Source organism: Erythrolamprus reginae, chromosome 1, assembly GCF_031021105.1.
Source record: "Erythrolamprus reginae isolate rEryReg1 chromosome 1, rEryReg1.hap1, whole genome shotgun sequence".
NCBI lineage: Eukaryota > Metazoa > Chordata > Lepidosauria > Squamata > Dipsadidae > Erythrolamprus > Erythrolamprus reginae.
Window position 1 is genome coordinate 420,616,377 of NC_091950.1, and position 18,425 is coordinate 420,634,801.

Sequence of the window (18,425 nt, forward strand, 5' to 3'; positions counted from 1 at the left end):
CCTCAGATCCTCCCCAGACACCTGGCAACGCCTGCCACCTGCATTGCAGGACATGATTGCTTCGGCCTATTCCCATGGCATAGTGGCTGGGGCCCAACAACACATGCCCAGTGCCCCCCCTGCTTCGCCTCGCCCTTCTCCATCTGTCCAGAGGAATATATGGGCAGCTCCGGCACCCCCATCTCCCACGCACGAATCCTTTCAGGAGGACATGGGCTTTAGGGAGCATGGTTCTGATCCGGATGATGGCCTATCAGAGGATGAGGGTGTACCTCCAGAACCCCCGGCATATACTGGCCTCTTTAGGCCCTCTATTTTTCGTGTGCTCTTGAACAAGGCTAAGTTAACTATCGCCTCAGATGCACCTGGCAAGCCCGCTGACCAGGCAGAGATCACTCAACCGACCTCAAGGGTACTTACTGAAACCCAGAGGGATGCAGACTGTATACCTGCTCCCAAATTGTTCTTGGACAATGTTAAAAGACCCTGGCAATACCCAGCGGGTGCTCTAGGCCCAACAGTCTCAGAAAGGAAATTCTATGCGTTTGAACCAGAATTGGAGAATTTACTAGAATTCCCATCTGTCGATGCCCCTGTAGCGGCTCTTGTTTCTAATGCACTAGTGCCATCAGAGGTGGCAGACGGCCTACGACCAGAAGACCGGAGGGCCGAGAGCATAATCAAAAAGGCCCATCAAATGAATGCATGGGCCCTCAAAGCAGCCTCAGCTGCTTCATTTTTTAACCGGGCGTCGGTCCTTTGGCTGCAAGACATGCTCACGAGGCTAGGACCGGAAGATGGCCGCTTGAGGCAAGACCTCAACAAGCTATTAGCGGCAGCAGAGTTCTCCGCGGACGCCACTTTATCGGCATCCCGTTTTTCTTCACGGGCTCTAGCAGCAAATCAGTCGGCTCGACGCTTACTCTGGCTCCGGACATGGCAAGCTGACGCCAAGTCCAAATGGCGTCTGGCTTCAGCCCCATTTGATGGTGCAAAATTGTTTGGTGAATCTCTTGACAAGGTCCTCATAGAGGATAAAGACAAGAAAAAGGTCTTACCCAGAACCTATAGGAGGCAAGACAGACGGACCACACCATACTTCAGACGTCCACCCTTTCGGGCAGAGGCCTCCTCCAATGCACCCCAGGTTGGAAGGTCATACACTCAGGGGTCATACTCTCAAACTTCGTACAGAGCAGACAGGGGTGGCTTTGGAGACCGGAATAAACAATTCCAACAATCAAGGAGACCATACAGAGGCTCCAGCAGAGGAGGTTATAGAAGGAACAAATGACTCCATCGAGAACCTTCCTATAGGAGGACGGCTACAACACTTCACCGCCTCTTGGGAAGCCATATCTACAGACTCTTGGGCTCTAAGGACTATAGCTCAAGGTCTCACTTTGGAATTTATTCAGGAACCTCCCAGCAGGTTCCTGCAATGCCCAACAACCTTCAACAACCTCAAGAACAACCTTCTGTATCACGAGATCAACCACCTCCTCCAGATAGGCGCCATCGAAAGGGTACCGTCCCATCAGGAGGGGCGGGGATACTATTCAATCGTGTTCATAGTACCCAAAGCCTCCGGTGGTTGCCGCCTCATTCTAAACTTGAAGCAACTGAACATATACCTCAAATATCGGCGTTTCAAGATGCATTCCCTAAAGACAATATTAGCAGCAATTCGCCAAGGGGATTGGTTAACGTCGATAGACCTCAAAGAGGCCTACCTGCATATCCCAGTACATCAGGATTACAGGAAATACCTTCGGTTTTGCCTCGACAACCAGCATTTCCAGTACAAGGCCATGCCTTTCGGCCTATCATCGGCACCCAGGACATTCACAAAGTTGCTGGACATACTCACAGCTCATCTCAGGTCTCGTCCACTACGACTCATGGCGTATCTGGACGATATCATCATCCTGTCCAAAAGTCCTGGACGGGCTCACCACGACCTAACAGAAACCATGAGGACACTAGAACACCTCGGTTTCTCCATCAATCATCAAAAGAGCCACTTTACACCAACAAGGTACCTACCTCACCTAGGCACCAACATAGACACCACAACCGGCATGGTCTTCCTTTCAGCAGAGCGACAAGCCAAGGTCAAAACCTTGGTCACACAGCTACAACGCAACCGTTCTCCGACCTTAGCCTTCCTCTCTCAACTGTTGGGGGTACTCATTTCTTGTATAGACATTCTACCTTGGGCCAGGCTCCATGCCAGGCCTCTGCAATGGTTCCTCATTCCCTTTCAGAGGAACAGAACGAGTCACTCGTCCGCATCAGTGGCAATTTCGCACGAAGTAAGGAAATCACTTCCTTGGTGGAAGTCATCAGCCCTCACGCAAGGATCACCGTTCCTGCCACAACAGGAGATGACCATAACAACGGACGCGAGCCTCTCGGGCTGGGGAGCGCACTCCGAGGTGGGAGTGGCCCAGGGCCTTTGGACCGAAGAGGAGCTCACATGTCCAAACATCAATTACCTGGAGCTCAGAGCCGTTCACCTGGCTCTCAGACATTTCACTGCACAGGTCAGAGGTCAAAACGTATTGATCCTCACAGACAATGTGGCGACAAGGGCGCACATCAACCATCAGGGCGGCACAAGATCGGGTCGCCTGATGAGGGAATCCCAGTCCCTGTTCAAATGGGCGGAACGTCACCTATCATCCTTGAGGGCGGAACACATATCCGGCATCTCGAATCTTCAAGCAGACTGGCTCAGCCGGACCACCATAGATCCGGCGGAGTGGAGCCTGGGCAACGATCTGTTCATGGAGATCATTCACAAATACGGGACACCACAGGTGGATTTGTTTGCCACCCACCACAACAACCAATTGCCCAGGTTCTTTTCAAGGTTCCCCTCGCCGGGAGCAGAGCAGATCAATGCCCTGTCATGCCAGTGGCCGGAGGGTCTGCTATATGCCTTTCCCCCAGTCTGTCTGATCCCAAGGGTAGTCAACAAACTGCTGCAAGAACAAGCGGAAATCCTCTTGGTGGCCCCATTCTGGCCCAGGAGGCCTTGGTTCGCAGACTTGATGGGTCTTTCAATTTCTCCCCCCTGGCGAATCCCACACCACAAGGTGGTCCTGACACAGGGGTCGATTTACCACCCAGACCCTCAGTGGTGGAGTCTTGCCGTGTGGCACTTGAGGGGGAGAGATTGAGGAGAGAACAACTACCGGACAAAGTAATAAATACTATGCAGGCAGCTCGCCGACCCTCCACGACCCGCATTTATCAGGCCACATGGAGGGCATACTGTTTATTTTGTAGAAACCGTCATCAGGACCCACAGGCCCCTTCCGTAATCCAGATCCTAGAATTCTTACAAGCTGGGTTGGACAAAGGACTGTCACCCAACACGCTTCGCAGGCAAACGGCAGCTATAGCCACAATCCTTAAAATGGACTTTTCTCGCCCAATTTCACAACACCCATGGATTCGGGATTTTATCAGGGGGGCATCGAACATCAGACCCCCCACCATTCACAGATTCCCTACATGGGACTTACCTCTGGTCCTGCAGGCCTTGACAGAACCTCCCTTCGAACCTCTAAGAGATATTCCACTTCGTCTCTTATCGTTTAAAACGGCCTTCTTAACAGCAATCACATCAGCGAGGCGAGTATCCGAACTCGCGGCCTTGTCAATCAGACCGGACTTATGCATATTTCATACAAACAATGTAGTCCTGAGGCCTGATCCTACCTTTTTACCAAAAGTAAACACGGTCTTCCACAGGTCACAAGACATCATCCTTCCGGATTTTTGTGCCAAAGGATCACATCCACTGGAACTAAAGTGGCACAAGATTGATGTCCGTCGTGCCATCAAAATATACATAAGACGGACAGGTTCCTTCCGGAAAACAGAGGCCCTGTTTGTTTCCTACTTCCCGGCATCCATGGGGAGTAAAGTATCCTCTAAGACTGTCAGTTGTTGGATACGCTCCTGCATCGCCATAGCATATAAATCAAGGTCGGCACCAATACCTAGAGGTATCACGGCCCACTCTACTAGAAGTGCAGCCACATCAGCGGCCTGGGCGACACAGGCCCCCCTTGAAGATATCTGTAGGGCAGCAACCTGGACTGCCCCCAATACGTTTATCAAGCACTACCGTTTGGACAGTTTCGCTTCAGCTGAAGCGGCCTTTGGACGCAGAGTGTTGCAGAGAGTTTGCACGGAGTCTGCGCCCCTGGTCCAGCCTTCTCCCTCCCTAATGGTTTAAAGCTTGGGTATATCCCATGTTGGACTCTCCGAAGCAGTGCAAGTGGAGAAGAACCGTTGCACTTACCTGAACGGTCTTCTCGCTGCACTGCAAGGAGAGTCCAAACCCACCCGGCTAACGGGCCCAGGGTCACTAGACGATTCATAGTTGAGTTGGATTCTGTTGAATCAGTTGAATAAAGTTTTCTTGTTTTTCTAACACTATGACTTCGTTTTATTATAAGACTGACCCAGAGAGGGCAACATGGGGGTTGGACCGGTTATTTATGCTAATTTTTAACTCAGTCCCTTCCAATAGGCTGTAGATTAACCCATGTTGGACTCTCCTTGCAGTGCAGCGAGAAGACCGTTCAGGTAAGTGCAACGGTTCTTTCATGACAGTTAGAACAATTAACCAGTGGAACAGCCTGCCTCCAGAAGTTGTGAATGCCCCAACACTGGAAGTTTTTAAGAAGATGTTGGATAACCATCTGTCTGAAGTAGTGTAGGGTTTCCTGCCTGTTCTGTCGGGCTCTCTGAGAGGAGCCTCCCGAAAATTCAAGGATACAAATTTCAGACACACACACGTTTGAAAATTCAAAACAATGTTCTTTGTCACAAAAGTCAAAATAAACCAAGCACTCTTTTTGTATTGCAAAGAGCACTCTTCCCAAAACAACCGGGTAATCTGTACAATGTAAGAAGTCATTAAGTACTTAGCCAGCAGCTGTGGAGAAACTTCACACCCCTTCTTCTTCCAACGAAGGGAGACACACACACACGCTGCTCTGCTTTGGTTTCAAAGGCGTGAAAAGGCAACAAAGTTCAGCACACAAGATTCCTGACGAAACTGCAACAGATATTCTTCCACAACGGCCAAACCCCCATGCTGCTATTCATAGCAGCAGCCCTAATTACTGGAGCCCCACCCAAACACAGGTGGCCTCCCTTATTTCCTGTAATATGTTCTTACTTGGTCTCTTCTACGCATAATTCTGCGCTTGTGTGGGTCCAAAATGTCATCATCTGAAGCTATAGAAGATAAGGGAGATTGACTGCCTTGGCTGTGTGCCAAGCCCTCCTCTGCCGAGTCACTCCCACCTTCTTCTTCGTCCGAGGAAACTAAACTCTGAACTGACTCTCTCGGCAATAACACAGGCCTGTGACATGTTGAATTTCCCCCTGAATCCACCTCCCCGTTCCCTGGGGCAGGAGCTGGGCCAGAGCCAACCACAACACTGCCTAAGCAAGGGTTGGACTAGAAGACCTTCAAGATCCCTTCCAACTCTAGTAATCTAATCTAACCTTTCCTTTCTGTTTTCCCTTCCATTCTTCCCTCCCTCCCTCCAGTTTTTTCTCACCAGCAAGAGGCAGCTAGGCTACCTGGCCTCCCTCCCCATCATCGCGGACAAGGAAGTGGTCCAGGCCGATGATGAACCCACCTTCTCTTTCTCCACCGGCCCTTACATGAACATGACCAAGTAAGTATTCCACAGGATGACCTCGCGACCTCCGAAGCAGAGGCAGGCCCTGGCACTAACTTTTTTTTTAAAATAAACTTTATTGAAATTTTCATAAAAAGACAAAACCAACAAACATACATTTAACATGAATTTGGGGTTGCGATACCCCTACTTATTTTAGAAGTTAAATTTCCATACCAAAAAAGAATACATAGAAACATAGAAACATAGAAGACTGACGGCAGAAAAAGACCTCATGGTCCATCTAGTCTGCCCTTATACTATTTTCTGTATTTTATCTTAGGATGGATATATGTTTATCCCAGGCATGTTTCAATTCACTTACTGTGGATTTATCCACCACGTCTGCTGGAAGTTTGTTCCAAGGATCTACTACTCTTTCAGTAAAATAATATTTTCTCATGTTGCCTTTGATCTTTCCCCCCACTAACTTCAGATTGTGTCCCCTTGTTCTTGTGTTCACTTTCCTATTAAAAACACCTCCCTCCTGGACCTTATTTAACCCTTTGACATATTTAAATTTTTTGATCATGTCCCTTTTTAATACCTTTTTAATAACTTTAATACCTTTTTAATACTTTAAATCAACTTAATACTTTAAATGAAAAGAAGAAGCTATATTTAATCTTGTATACAAAAACTTTCATTTATAACCTAGGTAAAACACAAAATATAAGTCACACATTATTCTTTTTCTTATTTATCCATATATACACTTTATTCCATACTACATAAAATTCTGATTCTACTTGCTCTTTTAACCGTCTTGTCATCATATCCATGGCCCTGGCACTAACTTGCCCCCCACCCCGCTTCCACTCGAACCCACTCTCCTACCCTACAGGGTTGTCGTCATGCTACCGCCTGCCTCCCCAGTCGTAATCTAATCCGTTTTCTTCCACTTAGGCCCACTCTCATCTTTTCCCTCCCGCAAGGCATCCCTGGCATGTGGGGATGGGGGGCAGGTAGCTGGGATGTGCAAACTGACCCCTCCCTCTTTCTTTCTCCCCCACAGCCTGATGTGGGGAGGCAGCCGCGTGACTGTGAAGGAGCTGAACATGCAGCCTCACCAACATTGCAGCAAACTACGCCTCTCTGATCTCCTTTTGGCTGAGCAGGAGTACAGCAGGTGTGTATGCGTGTGTCTAAGCCACAAAACTTTGTGCATTATAGGATTGCACAGCCGTTGCAATTATCATCTTCTTTTATTGGCCCCATAATCCCTTGTGGGGTGGGTTCCTACCGGTACGGCACAATGCACCACTCCGGTAGCGGCCCACCGATTGCACATTGTGGCGCATCGGCTCTGGTTTGTCTTTGCTGGTCTGTGCATGCCACCATCTTTTTTTTAAACATAATTTTATTCATTCATTCATTCATTCATTCATTCATTCATTCATTCATTCATTCATTCATTCATTCGATTTTTATGCCGCCCTTCTCCTTAGACTCAGGGCGGCTTACGACATGTTAGCCATAGCACTTTTTAACAGAGCCAGCCTATTGCCCCCACAATCCGGGTCCTCATTTGACCCACCTCGGAAGGATGGAAGGCTGAGTCAACCTTGAGCCGGTAATGAGATTTGAACCACTGACCTTCAGATCTACAGTCAGCTTCAGTGGTCTGCAGTACAGCACTCTACCTGCTGCGCCACCCCAGCTCTCTTTTTTAATGCAATTTTTGGCTCTCTGAGTATACGCAGAAGAAAAATTGTCCCTCTGTGCATGCGCAGAAGCAAAACCTTTTGAGGGGATGCACACGCATGCAAGATTTCAGCGACTTTTTTCTTCTGCTCATGCGCAGAAGCAAAACCCCCACCAAAATCTCTCACACATGTGCATCCCCTGACAAGATTTTGCTTCATGCGCAGCGGGTGTGTGTGCAGGCAAGAAATCCAAAGCTGTGCGCGTAGTGCACCAGTAGCGGCAGTAATGGGAATCTGTCCCTGGTCTGAAGCCTCTTATGATTAGAGATCTTCTCTCTGGGTATGTTTTTTTGCTAAGATCTGCTTTCATTTGTTATAGCAAATTTCTTGTGTGCATAAGTAGAAAAGATTAACTTTACTAATTTAGTTACAAAGGCTAAATGGTTAATATATAACACATAGTATACAGACAGATTGTATCATGATGTGATTGCTTACTAAACAGAATAGTGTTTAATTAAGTTTTACCCTAGGCAAATAGAAGAGTGTTTTTAGACAAACAGATGAGGTGCTGCAAAGTCCCTGAGGAGGACAATGTCTTCAGAGGGACTTAGAGCAACCCAGCCAAGGGGGGTCACTCACGAACGCCCGTCCTAGAAAGAAGAAGACTTGGACACATTTTCTCTCTGGGTGATGTGACACAGTATTGAGCTGTGCACCTCTTTTTATTTGGGAGCATAAGCAGATGGGGATAATTACACGTACACGTCAAGTGATATACAATCATCCAATAACATAACTTCAAACATGAGATATCTTTGAGTCCTTCCTTTCCCTAGATATCACAAACCAATTTCCTTGAATAATTTCCTTTGAGCAAATGTTTCTCACACCTAATTTCTTTGAAGCCTTCTGCCTTATCACAACCAATCTCCTGTTTACTGTGGTCAAGGGCTTTTATCACAGTCTCATCCTGTTTTGCTTCAGGCAATGTAAATTTCCCCCTTTGATCGTATAACGTCCTGTTTGGAGTGATGTATACTTGTTTATCAGTGAGATGTTTATTGAACCCTTTTATGGTCAGTTGCCTTCCTGTTGCAAATTCCACCAGAAATGCAGACTTAAGCAAGTTAATTCTGTCCTATCCTGGCTGTAATGGAACCAGGGTAAGCAGAACATTTTATGCTAGAAGTCCAGATATATATAATATAATATGATCCTATTCTAACATGCATGCTACACTGCAACAAACAGAGAGCTGAGTAAATAATCTTTACCTTAAACCGGGCAGAGAGTCAATAAGTAGGATGCCCAGTCAAGATTTACCAAGACAGGCATTGCACATTCTTTGGCAAAGATTGATAACAACCCACAGTCATAGGCAACTGAATGGAGCTGTTTACTGGCCGGGAGCTCGTCCTGTCGCCAGTGTGGAGTTATATTCGGCAGATACGTTCTCATTGCACCCAGAGGGAGAGAAATTTCTGCCTCTGCCTAGGGTCGAACTTGGGCTCTTATCTTCCTGCTTTGCAGCCAGCTCCACCACCCTCACCTGCTGCTGCTGATGGCCGTCTGTATGTCCAGCGACTTGGAGAAAACCCGGCTGGTGTTTGAGAGGGTGAATTTTGGGTCTCTCTACAGCATCCTTCACGAGAGGGTAAGCCCTGCGTGTCTTCCTAAGAGCTGTTTTGTGAGGTGTCTCTTGCCCCTTTCTACCCATGGAGGTTCCTGAGCTGCAAATACCCCTTATCTGTTCGTGAACAACCCTGCAGGGTAGGACAGTCTACTGAATGAAGATTTAAAAGGGTGCTCACGCCTGAATTCAGCCTTGAGAGGAGAACTAAGCCCCCTTTAAGACCTAAGGACTTCAATTCCCAGAATCCCGGAGCCAGCATGGCTGGCTGGGGAACTCTGGGAGTTTATTTATTTTATTTTATTTTATTTATTCATTTGTCCAATACACAAATACATAGGAAGAAAAATAGACGTGATAATATAAAAGAGGGTGAAGGTGAACTTAGAGGAGAGGATATATGAAAGGAAGAGAATGTATAAGATAGGTGAAAGAAAGGAAAGACAATTGGACAGGGGACGAAAGGCACACCAGTGCACTTATGTACGCCCCTTACTGGCCTCTTAGGAACCTGGAGAGGTCAATCGTGGAGAGTCTAAGGGAGAAGTGTTGGGGGTTAGGGCTTGACACAATTGAGTCCGGTAATGAGTTCCACGGTGCTATTCATATTAAGTTTGAATCTGTTGCGTGCTCTTGTGTTATTGCGGGTGAAGCTGAAGTAGTCATTGACTGGTAGGACGTTGCAGCATATGATCTTGTGGGTAATACTCAAATCGTGTTTTAGGCGCCGTAGTTCTAGGCTTTCTAGGCCCAGGATTGTTAGTCTATTTTCGTAGGATATTCTGTTTCGAGTGGAGGAGTGAAGGGCTCTTCTGGTGAAATATCTTTGGACATTTTCAAGGGTGTTGATGTCTGAGATGTGGTATGGGTTCCAGACAGATGAGCAGTAGTCTAGGATGGGTCTGGCAAAAGTTTTGTAGGCTCTTGTGAGTAGAGTGAGATTGCCTGAGCAGAAGCTGCGTAGGATCAGGTTAACAACTCTAGAGGCTTTTTGGTGATATTGTTGCAGTGGGCTTTAGCACTTTCCTCTTATCTTAAAGCATACAGTCCTTTAGGTAACTATTATTATTGTTATTGTTATTATATCAATTTATTATCCAACCATCTTACTGCAGGGTAACTTTGGGACAGCTTGCAATACTGTATTACAAAATACAAAAGCATGTGAATAAAATGTTACATATACATATACAGTATATGTATGCATGTATGTATGTATGTAACATTTTATAAACAAGATTTATATAAAACGTGTATATGTGTATACAAACACACATACACATTTTATATAAATCTAGTGCCCTTGCAAGATTTCTGCACTGCCGACACCCAGCGATGGGCAGCTAAAATATTTACTGTCACACTGTGGGTGTGGCTTATTTTGTGGGTGTGGCTTGATGACCATGTGACTGGGTAGGAGTGGCTTGCTGGCCAGGTGGGAGTGGCTTAAACGATCATCATCATTCAAGTGAACTGTTAAGTCCTCGACTTACAAACTCACCGGTGTCGCTCACTGGGTGACAATTTGCTTCGCGCTTCCCGCACTCTCCTTCCTGGGTCGCCCCCCACCTCAGGCTGGGTAGCTGGGCGAATGGGTGCCAATCAGCTGTTGAGAAAAGGGGGGAGGAATTGGGCCTCCTGCGGTGGAAGTGATGTGCCGGTGCCTGGAGGCTGTTGGGGCCTGGATGGGTGTCAACAGACTCAAGCTCAACCCAGATAAGACGGAGTGGCTGTGGGGTTTGCCTCCCAAGGACAATCCCATCTGTCCGTCCATTACCCTGGGGGGGGAATCATTGACCCCCTCAGAGAGTGTCCGCAACTTGGGCGTCCTCCTCGATCCACAGCTCACATTAGAGAACCATCTCTCAGCTGTGGCGAGGGGGGCGTTTGCCCAGGTTCGCCTGGTGCACCAGTTGCGGCCCTATCTGGACCGGGACTCATTGCTCACAGTCACTCATGCCCTCATCACCTCGAGGCTCGACTACTGTAATGCTCTCTACATGGGGCTACCTTTGAAAAGTGTTCGGAAACTTCAGATCGTGCAGAATGCAGCTGCGAGAGCAATCATGGGCTTTCCCAAATATGCCCATGTTACACCATCACTCCGCAGTCTGCATTGGCTGCCGATCGGTTTCCGGTCACAATTCAAAGTGTTGGTTATGACCTTTAAAGCCCTTCATGGCACTGGACCAGAATATCTCCGGGACCGCCTTCTGCCGCACGAATCCCAGCGACCGATTAGGTCCCACAGAGTGGGCCTCCTCTGGGTCCCGTCAACTAAACAATGCCGGTTGGCGGGCCCCAGGGGGAGAGCCTTCTCTGTGGCGGCACCGACTCTCTGGAACCAACTCCCCCCGGAGATCAGAATTGCCCCTACTCTTCCTGCCTTCCGTAAACTCCTCAAAACCCACCTTTGCCGTCAGGCATGGGGAAACTAAACATCTTCCCCTGGGCACGTTGAATTTATATATGGTATGCTTGTGTGTGTGTATGTTAGTATAGGGGTTTTTCTTAAATTTATAATATTTTAATTAATTGGATTATGTATTGGATTGTCTTTTCACTTGTTGTGAGCCGCCCCGAGTCTTCGGAGAGGGGCGGCATACAAATCCAAATAATAAATAAATAAATAATAAATAAATAAATTCCTGCCGTTGCTGGTCTCCCTGCCGCTTTCCGAGGAGGAGGAAGAGGGTGGGAGGGGGGGATAGTCAGCTGGAACTGGGCACACAGCTTCATTTCCGCCAGTGGAACTGCGTTCCACCCCGTCCTGCCTGCTGCCCACCCCTGCTGACACCCCACTGGACTTTTATGGGGGTCCAGACAATGTTCCTCTAATTTTTTTTCGGTGTGGGCAGAAAATTGGGACTGGGCGGCATAGAAGTATAAACAAAGAAACAAATAAATAGAAAAAAATTCCCTTCTTTTTTATTAAAATAAATTAATAATAAAACAAAACCAAAATCTATTACTAGTATTACTATCTTCTCTTCTTTTTCTATCCCTGTCTCCTCCCCCCTTGTGTGTGTGTGTGTGTGTGAACTCTTGAACCATTTCCAATAACAGGTGAGGGCTATTGGAAATGGTTCAAGAGTTCACACACACACACACACACACACACACACACATAGGGGTATGGTGGGCAGAGGAAAAATGCAGCTATTGGGTGCAATGTTCCCTCTAATTTTTTTTCGGTGTGGGTGGAAAAGTATAGTGTCTGAGCGGCAGTCTCTTTGGGTCTGGGCGGCATAGAAGTATGAATGAATGAATGAATGAATAAAAAAACAAACAAACAAACAAGAAAAAAGTTCCCTTCTTTTTTATTAAAAGAAATTAATAATAAAACAAAACCAAAATCTATTACTATTACTGTATTACTATCTTCTATTTTTCTATCCCTGTCTCCTCCCCCCTTGTGTGTGTGTGTTTGTGTGAACTCTTGAACCATTTTCAATAACAGGTGAGGGCTATTGGAAATGGTTCAAGAGTTCACACACACACACAAACGGCTAGGGGTTTTTTTCTCTTATTATTTGGGTGCTTTTTACCATATGCTTTAAATCAAGAGTCATTTCTCTCTCTTTCTCTCTCTTTCTCTCTCCCCCTCTTTCTATCTCTCTCTTTCTCACTTTGTCTCTCCCTCTCTTTCTATCTCTCTCCCCCTCTTGCTCTCTCTCTCGTTTTCTTTCTCTCTTTCTATTGCTTTCTTTCTCTCTCACTCTTTCTATCTCTCTTGCTTTCTTTCTCTTCTCCCCCCTTTTCTCTCTCTCTCACTTTCTCTCACCCTCTCTCCCTCTCTCTCTGTCTCCCCTTCTCGTTCGGCTCCTCCAGCGCTCCGAGTTCCCGGTGTTGCACATGGAAACGATTGTGCACCTGCTCATCCAGGTGAGCGACGCCCTCCGCTACCTCCACCTGCGCGGCTTCATCCACCGGACCCTCAGCTCCTACGCCGTGGTGATTGTTCTGACTGGGGAAGCGAAGCTGACCAACCTGGAGCATATGATTGAAAGGTGAGCCCAGGGCACCTCCCCTCTCCTCCCCCGCCTCCCCTCCCCTCTTCTTCAATGTCCTTTCCTTCCCCTTCTCTTACCTTTCCTTCCCTCCAAGGAGAAAGAGGCTGGGTAGCCATTTGTCTGTAATGGGTATAGAGTAGACTCTCCTGCCTTCAGCAGGAGGTTGCACTAGATGACCTCCAGAGTCCCTTCCAACTTCTGTGCTCTGGTTCGGTTCTGCAACCCAACAAGACTGGCACAGACTTCAGAGGAGAATCAGGACTGCAGAAAAAACAATGGCTGCCAACCTGCCTTCCATTGAGGACCTGTATGCTGCACGAGTCAAAAAGAGGGCGGGGAAAATATTCACTGACCCTTCACATCCTGGACACAAACTATTTCAACTCCCACCCTCAAAACGACACTACAGGGCACTGCACACCAAGACAACTAGACAAAAGAACAGTTTCCCCCCCCAAATGCCATCACTCTGCTAAACAAATAATTCCCTCAACACTGTCAAACTATTTTCTAAGTCTGCACTTCTATTTCTACTAGTTTTCCTCATCATTCCTATCATCCTTTTCCTCCCACTTAGGACTGTATGACTGTCACTTGTTGCTTGTATCCTAAGATTTTTATTAATATTGAATTGTTTCTTCATTGCTTATTTGACCCCTATGACAATCATTGTGTTGTACCACATGATTCTTGACAAATCTATATTTTCTTTTATGTACGTTGAGAGCATCTGCACCAAGACAAATCCCTTGTGTGTCCAATCACACTTGGCCAAGAAAGAATTCTGTCCTGTTCTGTTCTCTGTGCATTCTCTTCTCTATCTACATTCTCCTTTCCTTCTCCTTCCCTTCCCTCCTCTCCCCTCCCTTCTCTTCTTTTTCCCATCCTCATTTCCTCCCCTCTCTTCTTCCTTCACTTTTCCTTCCCTCCCCTCTCCCCTCCTTTCCCTTCCCTTCCACCCTCCCTTTCTTCCCTCCCTTCTTCCTTGTCTTTTCCTTCCCTCCCCTCCTTTCTCTTCTTTTCCCCATCGTCCTTTCCTCCCCTCCCCTCTTCCGTTCCCTTCCCTTTCACCCTCCTTTTCTTCCCTTCTCTCTTCCTCCCCTCCCTTCTTCCTTTCCATCCTCACCCCTCCCCTCTTCCTTTCCCTTCCCTTTCACCCTCCCCTCCTTTCTTCCTTTCCTTCCCTCCTACCTTTCTCTCCCCCCCCTGTCGTCCTTTCCTTCCCTCCCCTCCTGTTTCCCTTCTCTTTCATTTCCTCCCCTCTCCTATCCCCCCCCTCCCCGATTCTGACAATGTAGCTTTACAATAAACTAGAATTCACCGATCTTGTTGGGATTCCAATCTGGTTCACGCCACTCAGCCAACCTCAGCCTTCCGTGCATGCGCCCCACTCCAAAAACATGCACCAATAGGACAGCATAGAGCAGGGATGGCGAACCTTTTTCGCTTCGCTTGCCAAAAGGCTGTGTGTGCGTGTGTGCTAGCACACCCATTTCCTCCCCCATGCATGTGCAGTGTGCACCCACCAAGGCCCCTGCGTACAGGCACAATCGCGTCCCCGCGCATGCACACAGGCCTCACTAAAGCCTGGTGAAAAAAACAGGAAAACCAGAATTTTGGAAAAATTGACTTCCGGTTTGCTGTTGTGCTGTTTTTTGCACTCTGGAGGCTTCAGGGAAACTCCCCGAAGCCCCGGAGTCGAGAAACAGCACAACGGGCAAACTGGAAGTCCATTTTTCCAAATTTCCGGTTTGCCCATTTAGCCATTTCTCGCACTCTGGGCCTTCAGGAAGCTTCCCCGAAGGCTCCAGAGGGCGAAACGGCCTTCTCCAAGGGCGAAAATCAGCTGACCATCACGTTCGTGTGCCCTGGAGCTGAGAAAGGCAATGCCGCATGCACCGTCTGATAGGGCTCCATGTGCTACCCGTGGCACGTGGGCCATAGGTTCGCCATCACGGCCGTAGAGCCTGGGAGGATGGATGGGAGGATGGATGGGCCCATCCGCGATTTCCGCAACCGATTCAGGCGAACCGGTTTGAACCAGCTGAATACCACCACTGCTCCCGTGATCCCCCGGCATCCCCCACCTCCCGGGCCCAAGAGGTCTCCAAAGGACGGTGGTCTCGTCTCCCAGAGGGGCCGCCTCTTGTTCTTCCCCAACCCTGAGCATCCTCCTCTCCCCTTGCCGGCAGCAAAGACGCCGGGGAGCACAGCGACCTGACCCGGGTGCCGATCCCTCCCCAGCTGTACAACTGGTGCGCCCCAGAAGTGATCCTGGAGCGGAAGGCGTCTTTCAAGTCCGACGTGTACAGTTTCTGCGCCGTCATGCAGGAGGCGTTTACAGGTACAGCCGAGAACTTAACTAAACTCTTGCTTTCGGTTTTCTCTTCCTTGGGTTTAGTTGTGTTCGGGCCTGGGCCAGCTGTTGCCCCCATATTTGTAAGAGATGCGTCACAGAGTGATTGCGAAAGCCTGGCTGTTAGCCAGGAAAACGTGGCAGACAGCCCACAGAAACTGGCAGACAACCCAGGGGATTTAGCAGACAGCCTGTCAGATAGCCTCTCTTCTCTGGATTCGGATGCTGAACAAATAATCAATACGCGTAGCCGTAGAGCAATGCAACGTAGGGCTCAATTAAGGGATTATCAACGGTGATTCTGGCGTCACCTGTGTTTGGGTGTGGTCCACAGATTGAGGGCTGGGTGTGGTTCCCATAATGAGGGCTACAGTTACAAAAGGGAGCAGAGGCAGAGGCAAACTCTGGATGTTTATCTGTGTGGTTTGTGTGGCTTTGTGGCTCCTGCTTTGAAGCCTCTGCTCTGTGCCTTTGGATTTCAACTCAGCATTGTCAGGCAAGTGGGAGTTGAAAACTCTGGGACCAGCTGCTGCTCTCGTGCCTCGAGAATTCAGAGAACTCCTGGAACGTTTCTGCTACGCGAATTTTGTATTCGTTTGCTTTGTCATGAACTTTGTATCTAGCTGAAACGTCCCACTCATCGCTCCTGAGGGAACGGGCGAGGGCGTCGGAGACCCAAAGCCCATCCTGTGTGGAGGGAGACGGAGCCAAGCGGGGCCATCCGGAGACCTTTTCCCGTCTTCTTCTCCTCGCTCGCTCCCCTCATAACCAGCTGAAACCGCTTTGAAACTAAACCAGAGCAAAGTGTGTTTCACTTTGTGAAAGAAAAAGGACTGTGAATTGCCTCACAGCTGCAAGCTAAGTATCACAGAACTGATAAGGGACTTGTACAAATTACCAGTTTGTTTGGAGACGAGGGCTCTTTGCTATACCAAAAGAGGGCTTGGTTTAAGTGAATTTTCATTATAAAGAACATTGTTTTGAATTTTCAAACGTGTGTGTGTCTGAAATTTGTACCTGTGAATTTTTGGGAGGATTCTACCAGAGAGCTCGACAGAACAACTGTTAGGGTTTTTTTTCTTCCTTTCTTCTTTTTTCTTCATTTATTAACTTAGCTTTTGTTGTGAGTGGTCAATGTCCGGCTCAGCTGTTCAGAGATTTTGAGGACCAGGAGATGGAGGAGTACTGGCATTGCAGGCCGGTGTTCTTGCCACCTGAGTCTGAGAGTGAGAGTGAAGGGGAGTTGGAGACTGTGGAACCACCAAAGACTGTAGAACCCCCAGTTAGGGTATTGTCTGAGTAGTGGGCAATGGGGACTTTTTGGATCAGGAACCACTGTGAGATGCAAGAGTAAGGAGGATGAGATCCAGCCATGAATATTTATTTTATTTAATGTATTTATTTTATTCATTTTATTGTATTTATATGCCCCCACTCCAAAACGGACTCTGAGTGGCTAAGAGTAGGAATAAATCGAACAACAATAAAAACAGTTAAAACCAACAATACAATAAAACAGTAATGACATAAAAAACCATGCATACTTGCCATTAACCTAATTCGATGCCTGCCAGAAAAGCCAGGTCTTAGTAGCTTTCCAGAAAACTAGTTGGGTGGAGATAGTGCGGATCTCTGGAAGCAATTGGTTCCGAAAGTTGGAGCTGCCACAGAGAAGGCTCTTCCCCGAGGTCACGCACGCCAACATTGTCTGGCAGACGGGACCTGGAGAAGGCTGACTCTGTGACCCTTTACTGGCTGTAATGAGGTATGAGGGAGGTCTTTCCTGATCCGTTTTATGCTTAAGACCTTCCACCATTCTTGTAGCCCGTCTTTGGACCCGTTCAATTTTGTCAATATCTTTTTGTAGGCGAGGTCTCCAGAACTGGACACAGTATTCCAAATGGGGTCTCACCAGCGCTCTATATAGTGGGATCACAATCTCCCTCTTCCTGCTTGTTATACCTCTGGCTATGCAGCCAAGCATCCTACTTGCTTTTCCTACCACCCGACCACACTGCTCACCCATTTTGAGACTGTCAGAAATCACTACCCCTAAATCCTTTTCTTCTGAAGTTTTTGCTAACACAGAACTGCCAATACAATACTCAGATTGAGGATTCCTTTTCCCCAAGTGCATTATTTTACATTTGGAAACATTAAACTGCAGTTTCCATTGCTTTGACCATTTATCTAGTAAAGCTAAATCATTTACCATATTACAGACGCCTCCAGGAATATCAACCCTATTGCACACTTTAGAGTCATCGGCAAATAGGCAAACCTTCCCTACCAAACCTTCCCCTATGTCACTCACAAACACATTAAAAAGAATAGGACCCAGGATTTTCCCCCTGGGTTTCGATTCCTTCTTTTGGCTTGAGCTCTAAAATAGCCCTGCACTGTGTGAGTAATTAGACAAAGCAGAGACATCAGAAGTGGAGGTTTATGATTCTATTCTGACTGGCATCCCAGACTTAAATAGAACAGAGGAATAGGATGTTTGGTCAATATAAGGACAAGAAAAGGCTTTCCGTATCGTTGGCAATAATTGACAGCATTAAAATCAATTTTAAAAGCCAAGAAAAATAATGAGTTGAAAAAGCTGAAGCTTTCCCTGGTTTAATTGGCTGGCTGGCTGGAGAATTCTGGGAAATGAAACCCGCCCATTATTCAAGCATATTTTATTTATATTTTATTTTTAATATTAGATTTGTTTCACTGTTATATTGTTTCTATTATTGTTGTGAGCCGCCCCGAGTCTTCGGAGAGGGGCGGCATACAAATCTAATAAATAATAATAATAATAATAATAATAATGCGAGTTTGCAGAATTCCCGTCCTCCTTGTCTTTATTTGGATGCTTTCTCACCTCCCACGGTGCATTTTTATTATCTCCGGGACCGCCTTCTGCTGCACGAATCCCAGCGACCAGTTAGGTCCCACAGAGTGGATCTTCTCCGGGTCCCGTCAACTAAACAATGTCGCTTGGCGGGACCCAGGGGAAGAGCCTTCTCTGTGGCGGCCCCGGCCCTCTGGAACCAACTCCCCCCACAGATTAGAATT

General features: G+C 47.4%; 1 protein-coding gene across 1 annotated transcript in view; it reads left to right on the forward strand.

Annotated features, from left to right (window-relative positions):
* Positions 1-18,425, forward strand: part of TEX14 (testis expressed 14, intercellular bridge forming factor) — a 125,353-nt gene that overhangs the window by 23,291 nt on the left and 83,637 nt on the right. The window contains exons 7-11 of the mRNA XM_070735410.1: positions 5,581-5,711; positions 6,730-6,843; positions 8,894-9,017; positions 12,825-13,003; positions 15,199-15,350. Coding sequence (XP_070591511.1) covers positions 5,581-5,711; positions 6,730-6,843; positions 8,894-9,017; positions 12,825-13,003; positions 15,199-15,350 — 700 coding nt within the window. The remainder of the gene's footprint in view (positions 1-5,580; positions 5,712-6,729; positions 6,844-8,893; positions 9,018-12,824; positions 13,004-15,198; positions 15,351-18,425) is intronic.